Genomic DNA, 17,085 nt, shown 5'->3' on the forward strand with positions numbered 1-17,085 from the left:
TATTTTTACTTAATTCGGAGCCTTCGACGACTCCTACTCTAAGATCCAGGTCTCATAGACCTATCGATGAGTAATCCATTAATAACCTCTTGCGGAACTACCAGAAGAGGGGATCGACTACAATAAAAAATAATACAAGTGTAACACACTACACTTTCTTTTTCTGTAAAAATTAAGTACAAAATTTACTTTCGTTACTTAACACTCGTAGATGATATGATCAAATTCGATGTTGGTCGACTTTTCAGTGGTAGTCGACTGCAATAGTATCGTAGCAGAGCAGCAACATAAAGCTGAAGCAGTTGGAACATTAAACGGATGCATAGAAGCTTGTAATTGAAGTGTTATGAAAGCTTTGATCGAATGTTTCTTTTATAAGGGATGGAAGGCGCCTTCGATAGCACCGAAGGCACCTTTCATAGGCAAAAACTTATCCTGCAAAGCCAGTGTTGTATCACTGTTGAGATCTTCTGAGTCATCTGATTGAAGGTGTCTTTCAAGCTCCCAAAGGCGCCTTCCATGAACAGTACTCAAGGCGCCTTCTATCACATTGAAGGTGTCTCGGATACTGTTCACCCAAGGCAACTTGTGCTCTTACCCTACAAGTTCATGTTCGTCCAAAACAAATAATAATATGCAAAACAGAGTTAGCACAATAAATCTAGTATTAAACAGTAATTAGATCTTATCTCCTCGAGACCAGAATTTAGTCAGGGTCTAAATTTAGGTTTTCGAAATAGACCTAAATTGGACCGACGCCTACTATCCTCTCAATCGGGATGATTCCTTAATGAGTCACCCTCCTCCATTGACTTACCTCCACTTACTATAACGCCCACCCTCCCTGCTAACCCTAAGGGACGGGGCTACAATATTCTACGTACGTACTACAGCGGAAGACTTAAAATTTATTTTTCTTAACTTAATTAAAACCGAACTACACTAACATGGTTTCATAACATGATAACGAAATAAATAAAAACTTAGTATCAAGTCACTCATATTGTAATACATTTCACAAAACCAAAGCATAGTTCTTAAAGGTTTTAAAGCAGGTTCTTAATTAGTTGCCTAGCCACCGCCACACACATCTTTGTTGCCCCTCCTGCTGCTCCTTTAACTCATCCAGCTTTTTCCTTTATCTGTGGTACAAGGAAAGTAAGCTATGAGCACTCATGGCTCAGTAAGTTCCTTTCCTACTCACTAAAGCCAACAATCAGCACATAATCAAGAATGTATCAACAAGTCATAATCTCAGCTAATCATGGCATAACATAGCATTCTATTCAAGCTTATCATGCATCATAATATAATCACAACTAGTCATGGCATATCAAACATCATCATGGCCGAAACATATACATAGTGCATTGCATAAAACATAGCTAGACATAGCATAACAAACAAGTATCATGGTATATCAAAGCATGGCCGAAACATGTATATCAAAGCATCATAGCTATGGCCGAATATGTACATCAAGGCATCATCAAATCCATGGCCGAAATCTATATATATCAAGCATCAACATATCCATGGCCGAAACATGTCTATAAGGTATAGCATGAACATAACATAAACATACCTTATCATGGCATATCATAATCAAGAGCATAGCATGAAACATAGCATAATCAAAAGGTGTATGCAATATGATTTTGGAAAACATGTATCCGAAAAACATGTGTATGTCTCATGATCTTTAAAACCATTCTCTTTTATATGTATATATACTTGAAAATAATCTCAACATAAGGGGGATCCCGGCTATGTACCACTTACATATTGCGCGCAACCTTGTAGGTCTAAGGTAGCAAGTCTTCAACCCTACAAGGCAAACATACTAGGCCCTTAGTCCTAGGGGCACTTAGGAGCCCATCCCTAACGAGGTCCTTAGTCCCCGGGGCGCTTATGGAGCCCACCCTTGGTACAAGCCACTCACACATAAAGTAAAGTACATGTCATACATATCATGTATCATAAAAGCATGCATCACTTAGGCACACATCATAAAAGTATGCATCACTTAGGCATACATCATGTCATAAAAGTATGCATCACTTAGGCATACATCATATCATAAAGGTATGCATCACTTAGGCATACATCATGTCATAAAGGTATGCATCACTTAGGCATACATCATATCATAAAGGTACGCATCACTTAGGCATACATCATGTCATAACAATATGCATCACTTGGCATAGATCATAAAAACATGCATATCTTAAGCATAAAGCATATCATCAAGCATGCATATTTTATCCACATAGCTTATCATAAAAGCATGCATATTTTAAGCACAAAGCATATCATATCATAAAAGCATGCATATCATATCATAAGTCATAAATCACAAGCATACATATTAAGCATAAGGGTGTATCTTGTGATTATCCTATCATAGGAAACATGGTATCATATTTATCTTGGTTCTAAGCTTCCTAAACCCTTGTGGCCGAAACCCCTTTAGAGCTCAATTTAGGCTAAACACAACATCCAAGCATGTGGTACCTAAATTATCATCATAACATTTTCATAGGAAGCATTATAAACATGATTAACTTAGTTTCTAAGTTCTTCAAGTCCCTAATTTCATGTGGCCGAAACCTTAAGGTGTGAAACAAGGTTCCATATGACATAAAAACATAGACAACTTGAAATCATATTTATAACATTTTTACCAAGAAATAAGGTAAACACATTTGACATATTTGAATTAGTTCCTAAGTTCTTTAAGCCCTTAACATATGTCATGGCCGAAATTTAACAAGTTCTCATTAGGGCTACAAACAAGCATACAAGCATGTGAACTTGGACTAACATTATGTATAAATTCATACAAAGCATCATACAATAGTTATGGCCGAAACATACCCTAGCATCATTTTAGGTCATAAAACAACATATAGCAATTGAACCTTGGCTTTCTACTTATCACATTTCATGTAGGGTGACATGAGCATATTTAATTTAAGTCCTAGGGTCCCTAGGGTGTCTAACCCTCCATGGCCGAGACTTACAATAGTCCTTTTAGATCATGGAAAAATTATACAAGCATGTGACACAATCAATAGGTTATCATATTTTCATAAGAAGCATTTTAACACCTTTGGTTTAAATTCTAAGGCCTCTAGGTCATTTAAACCCTACTTGGCCGAAACTCATCAGTGTTTAAACTTGCTTCAATAACATAAAAACATGTGAAGTCATACGAGTTTCATAGCATGTGTAAAGACAAGCCTAATGAGTATACATATGAATTGTGTCTTAGGCTTTCTAGGTTTCTTTTTCTCTTTTTCTTTTATTTTTTTCCCATGGCCGAAACCTACCATTCTTTAGCTAGGTTTTTAAGTGGCCTAAAGCATGAAAAATCTAAGTAAGTTTCATGGCAAAAGTTACTAAGAAACATATATACAAATTGGTTCATGAGTAAACTAGGACCCCTTGTGGTTATACATGATATATGTTATGCTACTAATTTTTCTACACCCTAATTAAGCATGAGGGCATTAAACAACTTTCATATCTAAACAGCACAGAGGTCTTGAGCATTTTAAAATTTTGTTTAAGCTTTCTAAGCTATCCATCTCATCATGGCCGAAAAACACTAAGAAGGAGTTCATGAAATTCTAGCAATATTCAAGCATACAAATCCTTTAAGATCTTTGTATTCTATAGCATGAGCATGGTTATTTAAATTTAAAGGTCTTCCTAATCCTAAACCCTTCCTTGGCCGAAACATATGAGTGGGTTTTCTTTTAGTTTCAAATATCTTCTAAGGAAGAAAACCAATACATAATCCTTAATATTTCATAGGGAGAACCTTGTACTTGTTGGGTAAAACAATAAATTTCCCTAGCCTCTTAAGAATATTTTTGGCCGAAATTCTAGGGTTCAGTACTCCTCTGATCAAGCATCATATAGGTATAAAAGCATGAAGAAGAACCCCTCTACATAGCATAGAAAAATCTATCATATAGTGAAGACTAGTTAAACATCATTAGATTTTGAAAGCTCTTCTTGGCCGAATTTTCTCAAACTTGTTTCTAGGTTTTAAAATCCTCATAAAATCTGAAAAGTACATAAAATGCCTTGTACCACAGGTGAGGGGAAGCGTACATCCTTTTTCGCTTGTGGATCTAAGGTATGGTGAAGAAGAAATAGTCTCTTTTTCTAGTTCCTTTCCCTTGATTCCTTTGCTAAGTCCTCCTTGTATCTTAGGCTTTCTTAGGGACAAACTTGGCTTTGGGGCCGAAGATGGAGGAGAGGGAACTGTGGTGTTCTCGGTGAGGGAGAGGATGAGTGAAAGAAAAATGAGAGAAAAATAATTTTCTCTTTTCTTGCTCCCTTTTATGTTAAGGGGGAAGAGGTAGCAAACTTGATTTTTGCTTTCCTTCTCCCTTAGCCTTTTTCTCTATTTTTATTTTATTTATCTTATTTTCCATTTATTCTCATCATTCATGATAAAATAAGGGGGAATGAATCCCCTTAACTCCTCTTTAAAATTTCGGCAAGATCAAAGAGGAAGAGGGAGAGAAAGGGAGGAAGGCAAGTTGCCTTTCTCTTGCTCTTTTCTTGTTTTCTTTTGGCTATCTTTTATTCTCACCTTTATCATGAGTTTCTCTCCTTTGCTATCAATATCTTTTCTCTATCCCAATTGGTTTCTACTAATTAATTCTATGAATTATAATATAAGAGGTTCAAGGTTCAATCCTTGACCATCACTTCTTTTTATTTCATTTTATTTCTTTTTACTTCAACTCACTTCTTATTATTTTTCTAAGGCAAATTCATCATTCTCATATTTATTCTTAAAAGCTTAGTGGGTGTTACACTTACCAAGTGGCAAGTTACCTCCTTGACATCCAATCTGACACACCAGGTCTTCCTACTAGAATCCCATATCAGGACTTCGTCAATTGAGAATCGAACATCCCGATATCCTGTCGGAATCGCACATCTGAACTTCCACCCGTCGGGAATCGAACATCCCGACCTCCTGCCAGAATCCCACATCTGGACTTCTCTAATAGGAAATCGCACATCTCGGGTAGACTTTATGCCTTGTGTCTGGTCCTCTTGACTCGTCAAATTACTATACCCTGCGCACTCGGTAATAAGATTAGATCAACAACACATCTAACTTTAATCTACTTATCATTCATCAAAACTTAGGTTTAACTATTGGCGCCAAATGCACTAACAAAGAAGTCTCGTACAAACTCGAGCATGAGAATACAATAAGAAATGAAAGCAAATACAATGAATACAAACAACTTTACATGAATCTTGCTTTCTTGTTGCTTGGAAATACCTTTTGATCGATTAGAAATGTAGCGGCACTTCACTTCAAACTTCTCAAGAATTGGCGTGTTGTTCTTTTTGTGAAATCCCCTTTTCTAGGGTTTCTCTCGGGCTAGAAAATGCCTCATAATAGATTGATCTTACCCTCAATCGATTGTCATGTCAGATCGACCATTCAAAACTTATAGAATGACTCTTTTTCGCTTGTCCAATCGATTGATGAGTCATACTAATCGATTAACAATTTCTAATCTATTGACTCAATCAATTTAGAAACTTTCTATTCTCGCGAAAAGCACTCTAATTTATTAGGCCAATCAATTGGAGCTACTAAATTGATTAACTCAACCAATTGAACAACCTTTTGTTCTCTTCACGAAAATACTCCAATCGATTACCTCTAAGCCCAATTGATTGACTATTCGATTCCGGCCCTCATTGTGCTCTCGTGAAAAAATTCCCGATCGATTATCCCTAATCGCATGGCCTTGGGATAATCGATTGTCCAACCTTAAATTTTGAATCCGAGTTCCTTTGCCCAATCCTAAAGTCATATGTGACTCGTTAGGACTTTCTGTTGCTTAGCATCCAATTAACCTTGACATGTCAAGACTTTTTCATTAAGTATTGGTCATCCTTGATCTACTTGGGCTTTTCTTTAACAACTTCCCATTGGACTTTTAATCACTAAGTGTTCGTTCAACGTTTGATTTACTTGAACTTTTTTCATCAAGTATCCAGTCCTTCTTAAGCTACATGGATTTTTCTCTTGCTAACATTTTCGTTGAACTTCCCTTACTTAACCTCCAGTTAGGACTAGTCACTTGGTAGACTTCTCTCCCTTGCCTAACCTCCATTTTTAACTTCTCTTTACCTAACCTTAGTTAGGATTTTCCGTTGTCTAATCTACCGTTAGGACTTTCTCAGTCAAATATCTGTTCTTCCTTTGATCTACTTGACTTCTCTTTTTATATTGTCAGACATCGAAATTCAAACTCAAGTCCATCCAAGCTTAATCAACTTGGTCGATCTTGATTCGAGAATGATTGCACTAACATATATCAACGTGCCCGGTAAGAATGACCTCAAGTTTTTTGACTCTCGTAAAGTTAGGAAGAATGACCTTGAGATCCTCCATGGCGATATGAAGATCTATTCATTTGACGAGGAGGGGGGTGAAGTCAATGACAATAAGATAGCGAGGTGGAGAGCTGTCAAAAGGGAGAGACCTTTGTACCCAAAGGATGTCAATGTTTGGCACTTGTTCGAAGAGGGGCCTAAATTTGAGGATGAGCCATTAAAATACGACTCAAAGGTCTACAATGAAGAATATGCCGAAGGTGTCAAGGCATTCTTAGGAGCAGAAAAGCCAGCATAAAAGAAAGCACCATTTGTTGACAATGATTGTGAAGAAACAGAAACAGAGTTCACGGGAGATCCAGTATATATATATGACGAGTAGACCGTAAACGAAGTATTGTTGAAAAGAGATGTCGGGAGGGCTTTGGCAGTTCGGCACTCCTGTTTGATGCCGAAATCAGTAGTGAACGATGATTGATTGTGGAATAATCTGTTTCAGTCGAGTCGACGTGTACCATCCTTGGTAAGGTCTCAGTGAGCACAACTAAGATTTACATGGTCCTGGAATATGTTAATGAGGGCAAGTTGTTTGACAAAATTGCGTTGAAGGGAAGGCTCTCAGAATGTGAAGGGAGGAAGGTCTTCCAGCAGCTGATTGATGTTGTATTACTGCCACGATAAGGGTGTCTACCACATAGACCTAAAGCCAGAAAACGTTCTTATTGATGCGAAAGGGAACGTCAAAGTATTTGATTTCGGCCTCGGTGCTTTACCACAACATTTGAGTTCTGATGAATTGCTGCACACAACCTGTGGAAGCCTCAACCATATTGCTCCTGGGGTCCTTTCAAATAGAGGCTATGATGGTGCAAGATCAGATATATGGTTTTGTGGTGTCATTCTATATGTTACTCTGACAGGATCTCTGCCATTTGATGACAGAAACCTTGTTGTACTGTATCAGAAGATTGTTAGGGGCGATATAAAGTTTCCTAAATGCCTCTCTCCTGGTGCTCAAGACATCCTAAGGAGAATCCTTGATCCAAATCCTATCACAAGGATAAATAATATAACTGGAATCAAAGAACATGTTTTCTCCTGCTGTCCCATTGATGATGCTGAGGCCATTTGAGAGCTAGGAAGGAGGAGATCTAAATAAGCCAGATTTTGACAACGAGGATGAATTGCTTGGCCTTCCAAAGGGATGGGATTAGGGATATCAAAAATGAATCCGATCCGACGACTCAACCCGAGTCGACCTGAAAAAAATCGGGTTCGGGTTGGGCATTTTCGGATTCGGGTCAGGTTTGGATTGGAGGATTGGAGAGTAAAAGAGTCTCGGATTGGGTCGGGTTGGGTTCGGGTTGACCCGGGTTGACTTAAATATAGAATTTTGTGGGTTTTTTTTTTTTGTGTTAAATCAAATTTTATTTTAAAATTTAGATGTGTTTATGTATATTAATATCATGTTTGTATGATAATGATGGAATATTGAGATAAAAGTGAAGAATTATAGGAAAAATAGTTCAAAAAAGTTATTTTGAATCGGATTTTCGGGTTATATGGGTTGGGTTCGGGTTGATCGGGTTGGTCGGGTTTGGGTTGAGGTGTTTTGGGTTGAACTCGGGTTCGGGTCGGGTTCGGGTTGGGTTAAAAAAAAAAAAAAAAACTCAACCCGACCCAACCCGACCCGACCCACCCGAATTGACACCCCTAGATGGGATGGGAGTGGAAAAGAGCAAACCGAGTGGGCTTTGAATCCCATTCTCAAGCATAGTGTGTTTAAAGATTGAAAGATTAAATCATGTGAGATATTTAAAAAGATCAACGATAATATTTATCGATCGCGTCTTCTTAGTCACTTAAAGACTCCTGATATTTTTAATACAAAATATTTGATTCTTTTCCATGACGATTCTTTTAATGATGATATAATCAACAATTCGAGAGTTAATTTTCTTAGCCCTACAAAGAATAATGTGGGAACTGAAGAGCAATTATATTTTAATCCTTTTTATTATTTTTATGGAGTTGAGATTTGAAGGGTATTTTAATATTAGAGTCTTGAGTCTTTTAAATAATCAATTAATTGATTTTAAATCCTTTAGTTTTAAATTAATAAAAATTCACGTTCGGGTTGTTTCTTTCCAAATGTCGAGTGTGGTTGACTATATTTTGATATTATGTGAAATCAACATATTTAAAAAATTATTTTTAATATTCATACGTGAATTAATGGATTCAATAGTTTTGTTTTGTTGTATTAAAATGCAAAGAAGGAAAAGAGATGACAAAGACAAAGACGAAGACGAACCACGAAGACAAATTTATCAATCTAATGAAATTCTGGGATGCCAAGAATTGAAAGATAATGAACTTAAAAGTCAAAAGAGAAACGACTTACATAACTCCTCTAAAATTATTAATAATTAAATATAAAATTGATATTTGACTTATGGGCAATCCGTGAGCCGTAGAGTTAAATTTCATTTTTTAAAAAAACATTTTTTTTATTTAGGATTTAATGTGCTAAATAAAGTGATTTTTAAAAAAGAAATTAACACTAAATGTACACCGTTTGTCCATATATATGGGTGAATACAAAACTGATTTAGTTCAGATTTTTTGGAAGTGAGAATAACTTTAAAATAATGACAAAAATTTTTTGGAGCCTTTTAAAAGGTTTAAATATTTTTTTTTTGTCTAAGACTTGGTCGTTAAGCTAATTAAGTTTTCGTTCAATGATCCTCGAGTAGTTAAAAATGATGACCCCTCAAAATTCATATCATTCTACTCATGAAAAGGGAAAATTGCTGAATTGCCCACCCTTGGATTTTTTTTTTTTTTTTGTTCAATCTTCAGACCTCAATATCTATTTAACATTTTGACTTTTCATTTATATTCATTACAAATGCATAATTTGTAATACTATCTAATGCGGTGAATAAGGTAAGATCCAGAAATAGGGTCAAAGTTAATAAGACCTGATAATGTGGCGGTCAAAATTAAAGAGATGTCAACACTTAGGACTAAAACGGTAGCATGACACTGGACTAGAATGAGAGTCCCCCCTCCACCACCGTGACTTGATGAAACCCGAGCCATATTAGTGCGATTGGGAGTCAAGTCCTCTTGATATGATTGGATATATATGATAGACATACGGATCGACCAGATATCCTTGGTCGAGCGCAGAAGTCGAATCTTCAACGTGATCAATATTCCTTAACTGATCCGACCCCCATCTGAGAGTGAGGTCCGGTTGGGCTCCTTGGTTAAGAGAAGGTCGAGTCAAAAGGAAGGTCGAGTCCTCAAGATGGTTAATATCCCTTAGCTGATCCAACCTCATTTGAGATGAGGTCCGACCGGACGTTAGAGGGAACTCGATCGGCATACTACCAAAGCGTATTCAGAGTCCGCCAACCCAATGATCTAATATTCCTTTTTGGCGTTTCATATAATGATTGTTAGAGAATAAGGGAAATATTTCCTGTACATACTAAGGAAATTTCTATCCTGTACTTTACAGAAATTGTGGCTCTATTTTATGAAAGTTGTCAAAGCGTCAGAATAATCAATCTTTTTTAGAAATATATTGATATTCATGTACAAAGAAAATTTAGTACTCTATAAAGGGTCTCCTCCTAAAGGCGCAGGTATGCACAATTCAACACTTGGAATTCATTACTCATTTTTATTATTTATTGCATTGGATTTTCTCCCGACCACTTGCCTGATTTGAATGTCGGAGTATCTACATCAAGTATCCTTCCTTGACTCAGTTGCTAACATTCTCTTTCGTCTATATTTTTTTACACGTAGAACCGCTCGACGCTATCTTCCTCCGCCCAAAATTTTTTCACGATCAACAATAAATCCAGCTAACCTACTGGTCGTCTTTCCTGATTCTAAATAGGATGAATATCCAACTACTCAACTAAAAAGTATAATATATATCTACTTAATTTATTCGATAAACTAATTATTGAATAAAACTAATATGATTATTTGTAAAGCACTAAAGTATATGAGTGTAAGCATGTGCTCCCCTGTCGAAGAACACACCGGCTGCAAAGCATGTGGCGCTTCCTCTCGGTGCATATATCAATCCACTCCAACTCCTGAGGTCATCGTTGGCAATCCATTGGACAAGCACCTTTGCGGTTTGCCCAACTCGAATACTCCCTCTTCTGTTCTACTCCCCACATACCGTACGTGACAATGTGGCAAACTCACTGCCACCAAAGTGCAGGTGTGGTTTTATCATGATACACTCCAACGTTGAAGCCCCTTTAATTTACCTGGTTTAATCGAGTTTTATTTGATAAGATAATTGAGTCAAATCTAAAATGAATTAAGTCGTTCAAGTTTGATTTAATTTTTTTTATGAGTTTGAGTTTGATTCAATTTTTTAACTTTAGCTTTATTCGTTTATATGTAATTGAACTCTCAATTTAAAATTATTTGATTGTTTAAAATTTTTACATAATTAAACTTATTTATTTACTTATTTTTAAAGTTTTTTATTTCTTCAAAAGGTTCTTACAAGTTAAAATTTGTCCATTTAATTTAACGAGTTAACCAAATTTAATTAATTTTATATGTATTCAACAAAGATAAATTAAATAGGCTCTTACTAAGCCAAAATTTATTCAGTTTAATTCATTCACCACCCTACCTTTATCCGGCTAATTAACTCGATTTCTTGCCTACAAGTGGCCAAAAAAAAAAAAGGTGAAATCGTTCGCTTGGCGCCCGGTGGTCATCACGAGAGAGGTAAATCACGACAGCCGAAGGGACAAGTGGTGATGGGATGAGTCGATTTCTTGCCTACAAGGTCGCACATATGTTTGCATGACCTAATTAGAGTTAGGCCAATGCTGGCTATTTTCTCTCTCCTCTCTTTTGTGTTTACTAGGTCTCTTGCTTTCTCACTGGCCTTCAACTTTTCTTAATCTGTTCCTCCTCTCTCTTTCTCTCCCTCCTTCTTCCCTCCCTTATGCTAGGCATCAGCTCGCTTCTTTAGGGTTTCATCAGCAGGCTGCTGCTGGAGGCTGGATTAATCGGAGATCAGGAAGATGAGCCCTAATTTAGTAGGACAATTTGGAGACACCACCTTCACCAAGATCTTCGTAGGGGGGCTGGCTTGGGAGACCAAAAGCGAGACAATGAGGAAGTACTTCGAGCAGTTCGGGGAGATCTTGGAGGCCGTGGTCATCACCGACAAGGCCACCGGGAGATCAAAGGGATATGGATTTGTGAGTCCTTCCTGTTCTCGATATACCATCATCATGCTCTATATATATATCTATATGCGCGTCTATAATGTTCCGATCGCAGGTGACCTTCAAGGAGGCGGCAGCGGCAGTGAAGTCTTGCGTCGATCCAGCTCCGGTGATCGACGGTCGGAGGGCCAACTGCAATCTCGCTTCGATCGGCGCTAAGCGGTCTCAGCCTACGACACCTCGCCACGGTACGACTGCTCATGATAAGCTAGCCAGTTTTAATTTTGCATCAGAAATTATGCCTTCAAGCAGAAGCAATGAAGGAGTTAATTAAGTATAGCTTAATTAATTAGGTATCATGGCACTAATGAAGTGCCTAGACCTGCAAATATTATTATATTGATTAAGGTAGAAGCTAAGAGAGCTGTCTGGAAAGGAATCTCTTGGCTTTGGGTAAAAGTGGGCACGTATAGTCAAGGTACAGGATGTTAGTTATCCTAGGAGTGAGAGATCGATCCAGACAATAATGTTCGGCTTAGTGCACTGTGCACCCTTTGACCGGTCTTGATTCTCGAGCATGAAACCTTCAAATATGTTTTTTTTTGCCATTTATGATCATGCGTGATCTCTCGTGCATTTACAGGGGGAAACAGGAGTTTTAGGGCGGTGAAACCTTTTCATAATGTTACAGGATACCAGCAAGGTGTGGGTGGTGCTGGTGCTGGTGCAGCTTTACCTCCAGCCATTGCCAGCTGCTTCCCTCATTATGCCATCCAACAAGGTGTCCCTTTTGGTCTCTACGGGTAAGCCTCCGATCGAGATGATGGGTAGTTAGACTAATCTCTTTAGTTAATTGCGTCATTAGTGATGATTAATTGGAAAGAGGCAGCACATGCACGCTGATAGCTAAAGCTGCCATTTGGAGTGTGCACAGTTGTGCATGAGGAGGGCCTTTGAGGGCATGCTTGCTGTCTTTGCTTTTTACAGCTCTTTAATCACTTCTTCCGGACTCTCTCTCTGTCTCTCTCTCGAAACAATTATATATATAATGCAGTGTAGTGTAACATAACAGAAAATTAAGGTCCATCTCTAAATATTATAAGTTGTATAACTTAATTTGTATGTCATTAAATTGCAGGTACGCTCCTTACTCCTTGGACTACAGCTACCCTACGGTATGTTGCTTAACTCCTTGTGTTTTTTTCTCATTACGTGCTAATTACAAGCTCCATATATTTCTTAATTATATATGCTCCTCTAGATATTGCCGAACTACACCTTGTAATTAATTATGCAGTTGAAACTAACTTTCTACGTACGATAAATTGTAATTAATGAACTTGAGATGTTAAAACTTTGGAGGAGTTTTTGAATGTTCCTTTGGGCACTTGATCTTAATGAGGGCGAGAATTTTGAAGTATTTTCTTTTATGTTCTTCTACTTGAAAGATTTCCAAGAGTTTATATCTTTAGTCAATTGAAATAGCCATTTAATTGAATGTTCATATTGCTCAAAAATTAGACTTTCAATCTCCACTACAGCTTGAATACTACTAGTTGTTATAATATTTTCAAATTGCTATAATATTTCTTGTTTGTTATTGTAGTTTCAGCCTGGGCAAACTCCTTACATTTATACCTCTAATCATGATTTCAGACATGATTAAAATCCTAGAAAAAAGAGTTCTAACTTCTAATCATGTGGCTTACATGTGGGGCTATGCTCTTGCACATGATAGGCCACCTGCATGCACCACTTGTTAACCCTAAAAAATAACTTTTATAAAAGATTTTTCACAAAGGAACACTTTGAGAGTTATTAGGAAAGAAATCAATTTATATAGATAGCTAATTAAATTTCTCCATCTAAAACTAATGGACATAGAACCACCTCCTAGCTTCAATAATTTAAATGTAATATACCAAAGGATGATAATATTTAGGACAATAAATATGGTTGCGGTAGAAATTGATACAAAAAAAAAAAAGTAGCCGTCTTTATTGATAAATCTGAAAAAAGAGTTGATAGAAAATAAAAAGTACAAAGTCTTATATAGAGAATTATTAGAAAATCTAAACCCTAAATTAAAAGGGTAAAAGACTAAATTACTCTCAAAGGTATAAATAAATAATTCTAATTATATAATCTAACAGTCGCAATGAAAGAGATGATGACAATCCACATCATTCGTCCTTGAACAGTAAAACTTTTCGACTTTAGGTGCAACTACATGATCATAGGGCAACAACTTTGATTAATAGATAGATGACAATTGATAAGATATTAGCCACAATATTTTACATACTTAAACTATACAAAAGCTTCAAAAGGGAGCTAGCTTCTTTTGAAATTTGACAGTTTATAATTAAGTCAATAACAGACCACATGAATACTTAAATAGGTCTGAAGACTTTGACAGATGTCCAATCTAGATGTAATGTTCAAAGACCCCTTAGTCATTGAACACCAACTTTAAACTTTGTGTTGACATGTTTCACATTTCTTACAACATTCATATATATCTTATATATATAATTAGAGACCTGTGAACATGAATTCAATGGTCAAGCACAGCACATGGCCTGCTACCTTTTCATCCCCAAACAATGTGTAGGTTATCAGTCCTGATAGAGCAATGGAGGTGTCAGGTGTGGACCAAGTCATTCACTATTATATTAAACTTTGGTTCAGTGAAAAGAGAGTTAAGCTTTAAAACCTTTCCATTGTCTTGTACTTTAAAATCTAAATTAAAACAATTGGGAGCAAGTTAGTTAGTGTTGTTTGCTAATTAATTTGTTAGATTACAAGTAAAAGTAATGCTATTGTTTAGCTTAACTAGACTGCATGATCAATTTTGGGCAGAGCTATTACAATGTGTATGAAGGAGCCACCGCACAGTATCCGGCATATGGCTCGCCGGCGACCTACTACCCCAATTATTTCCAGTTCGGGGGTGGCGGCGGCGCCACTGGCAGGACTGCTCCGGCAGCAGCAACTGCTCTGGCCAATGGTGGACAAATGGGCTACAACGTTTCATACCCAACGGCAATGCTCCATTACCCGACGGCAGTGGCATCGACCCCGACGGGAATAACTGCCTTCGGGCAGCATTTCGGAGCCGGGCCATTGCCCATTGCTGCAACTTCTACTGCACAATCTGGAGGTACACATATTGAAGTAGTGTACTATTGTTTTCTTGGTTACGCTCAGTGACTGAAATTTCCCTTAAACTAGGCATAACGACGACCCTGCCGCCGTCGCCCACCGGCTATCCTTACCGCCTGGTTCCCGCTCACTTCTCTGCCTCAACGGCGCCACAGCAGCCCTTGGCTTAACCATGATTCACGTTGATTCTTCCAAACTCTCCAAATCATGCACCATATTTTTTACAAGTCATGCATACCTCAAGTTTAGTCCCATGGAAGGGGCCTAAACTATCCGAATTCTAGTGTTGAATTTGGAGAATCCTCAAGTTGCCTTCAGGCCCTCGGTTGGGTTCGAAGCAATCTTCTCCCATGGCGGAGAACACTAACTTTGCATATATAAATCAACTAATTTTCCTTGCATGCATGGCCTTAATTAATTAATAATTTCAAGTGTTTAAATCAGTCCGAGGAGGACGCCTACCACTAAGACGAAGCAAATTCAAGGAGAGAACAAGACAGTTCTTCTCTTGGAGATCAACACCAAGAGCGATATCAGTGGGGTTTAGGAGGCTGTGAGAAAAGAAGAATTAATTGAAAACCTCAGTGACTCCTTCCCAACCCATTAACTCGACCCAACATTGGGTTTGAGAAATTAACCATTAGTTAAGGTAGATGGCAGACACCGGTCACACTGAGCTTATCCAGGAATTGGTGTGATCAAACAGGCATTCATGAGGTTGTGGTAGAACACCCCATGCAAGCAAAGGCACAGGTTCAAGGAGCACTGCTGATGTTTGTTTATTCTCGGCATGCTCTTGGCACTACCTCCTGGCCTCCATCACTTACTGACTCCATTAATGAGCTCCACAGGGTCTGGGGCTCCAAACATGAAGCTGAGGGTGGATATTTATGATCCCTTGGGTTCCACACTTTCATCTCTCTCTCGTTCACTCACTGATCTGCATGCATGCATCACCATGGTTTAGCTTCACAGCATATCTCTTCTCTTTTGTTGAGGACATTTGGAGCTTTTAATTTGTGTATTGAATAAGTACGCAAGACTTATGGATTGTAATAATACGAAGAGTACTTAACATTCATATTCAGGCATCATGAGTTGTGTAAGGGATATTCAAGGCATGCGCTGCCTTTGATTTCTTTTTGTACTTTTAGGGTGTGGCCTTTGTTTAAAATTTGGCTTTTAGTGTGTTCTTAATTGTAATTATTCAAGTCATCATCGTAAGATATTAGCCTTAACTAGAGTCGCCAAACGGACCGACTCGTGATAGAATGGGCCGACTCCTAAAGGGATGGACCGGCCTGTGGTGGCTCAGGACAATGATATATAATTTGTAAGTGTATAGTTGTCGTCAAGTAATAAAAAATATTGAACCTACAAGGAATGGATATAAGCACTAGAGACTAATTACGATGAATTAACTAAACGATCGGGAATTGAGAATCTTTGCACTAAAGTAGAGAGAAGTAGAGAGACATAGAGTAAAGAGAGCTTGGTTGAGGAAACTTGGTCGAGGAAATCATTCTAGGAGCTCGGTTTGATTGTGATATTAATCAATGTATTAGGAATCACCAATTATCCATCCTCTATCCCTATACATATGTAGGAAGTTTTAATTCAATTCCGAGACTATCCCGTGACAGTTGGGACGGAGTGTTATCTCTATTGGTATCAAATGCTACCGAATGGAAGTGGTTCCTAGGAAGTTCGGTTCAAGGGATATTTTTATCACTAAGGCCCTCGCTCATATACATTCACAAGGATGCACTAAACATTTGATAACATAGATATAGAAATAATCCATTAAGTCTAATTCCATACTTCCTTATAGAGAATTATCCTCAGTCATATGATCTAGAGCATCTCCTCTACGGGGTAAACAAATCAATACAATCATTCAATCATACATGAGATTTAAGTACAAATACACCGTACACATATAAGATCAAATAAATACAAGACATAAGCAATGTCATATGGAAAGGAAATTGACAAATTCAAAGAGTATACATTAATTTCATACCACAACTACTTCCTCAATTCTAGAACAATGAGATATACTCCATGAAAGGAAGAAATGAATCCAAAGACATTAAAATTAAAAGCTTAAAACTCAATCTACAAAGAGAAGGGAGAAAAGCTTCTCCAAGTCATTGAGTGATCTTTGGATCTAATCCTAAGCTTTTAGAGTCAAAGTAGATAATGAAAATAGATTCAGATCTTCGATTGGAGTGCAAAGAAGGTGTAGATCTGGACCAAGATTAGTCTTCCAAGAGGGAGAACCTTCCTCCTTTGAAAAGGGGAA

General features: G+C 37.5%; 2 protein-coding genes across 3 annotated transcripts; both read left to right on the top strand.

Annotated features, from left to right (window-relative positions):
- Positions 1–6,352: 6,352 nt before the first annotated feature.
- LOC122043874 (CBL-interacting protein kinase 21-like) lies at positions 6,353–7,522 on the top strand. The gene is made up of 3 exons (XM_042604442.1): positions 6,353–6,650; positions 6,890–7,029; positions 7,073–7,522. Exons 1-3 carry the CDS (start codon positions 6,353–6,355, stop codon positions 7,520–7,522), a joined length of 888 nt encoding a protein of 295 aa, XP_042460376.1.
- Positions 7,523–11,247: 3,725 nt separating this feature from the next.
- LOC122041869 (RNA-binding protein 38-like) lies at positions 11,248–15,983 on the top strand. Of its 2 annotated transcripts, none has more exons than XM_042601726.1 (6): positions 11,248–11,648; positions 11,731–11,863; positions 12,307–12,418; positions 12,754–12,790; positions 14,478–14,778; positions 14,850–15,983. In XM_042601726.1, the coding sequence occupies exons 1-6, from the start codon at positions 11,469–11,471 to the stop codon at positions 14,948–14,950; spliced, it is 864 nt and encodes a 287-aa protein (XP_042457660.1). In that variant the 5' UTR covers positions 11,248–11,468; the 3' UTR covers positions 14,951–15,983. The 2 variants fall into 2 exon arrangements, with proteins under 2 accessions (XP_042457660.1, XP_042457661.1); XM_042601727.1 differs by having other exon boundaries at positions 11,251–11,648; positions 12,259–12,418.
- The last annotated feature ends 1,102 nt before the right edge of the window (positions 15,984–17,085 follow it).

The sequence above is a fragment of the Zingiber officinale genome, chromosome 2A (genome assembly GCF_018446385.1).
Source record: "Zingiber officinale cultivar Zhangliang chromosome 2A, Zo_v1.1, whole genome shotgun sequence".
Lineage (NCBI taxonomy): Eukaryota > Viridiplantae > Streptophyta > Magnoliopsida > Zingiberales > Zingiberaceae > Zingiber > Zingiber officinale.

Coding starts and splice junctions, on each gene's coding strand:
- LOC122043874 (XM_042604442.1), top strand. CDS start 6,353: ATGATTGCACTAACATATATCAACGTGCCCGGTAAGAATGACCTCAAG. Junction 6,651..6,889: donor CAATGAAGAATATGCCGAAG/GTGTCAAGGCAT, acceptor AATCTGTTTCAG/TCGAGTCGACGTGTACCATC. Junction 7,030..7,072: donor CAGAATGTGAAGGGAGGAAG/GTCTTCCAGCAG, acceptor TGCCACGATAAG/GGTGTCTACCACATAGACCT.
- LOC122041869 (XM_042601727.1), top strand. CDS start 11,469: ATGAGCCCTAATTTAGTAGGACAATTTGGAGACACCACCTTCACCAAG. Junction 12,791..14,477: donor TGGACTACAGCTACCCTACG/GTATGTTGCTTA, acceptor AATTTTGGGCAG/AGCTATTACAATGTGTATGA. Junction 14,779..14,849: donor TTCTACTGCACAATCTGGAG/GTACACATATTG, acceptor CCCTTAAACTAG/GCATAACGACGACCCTGCCG.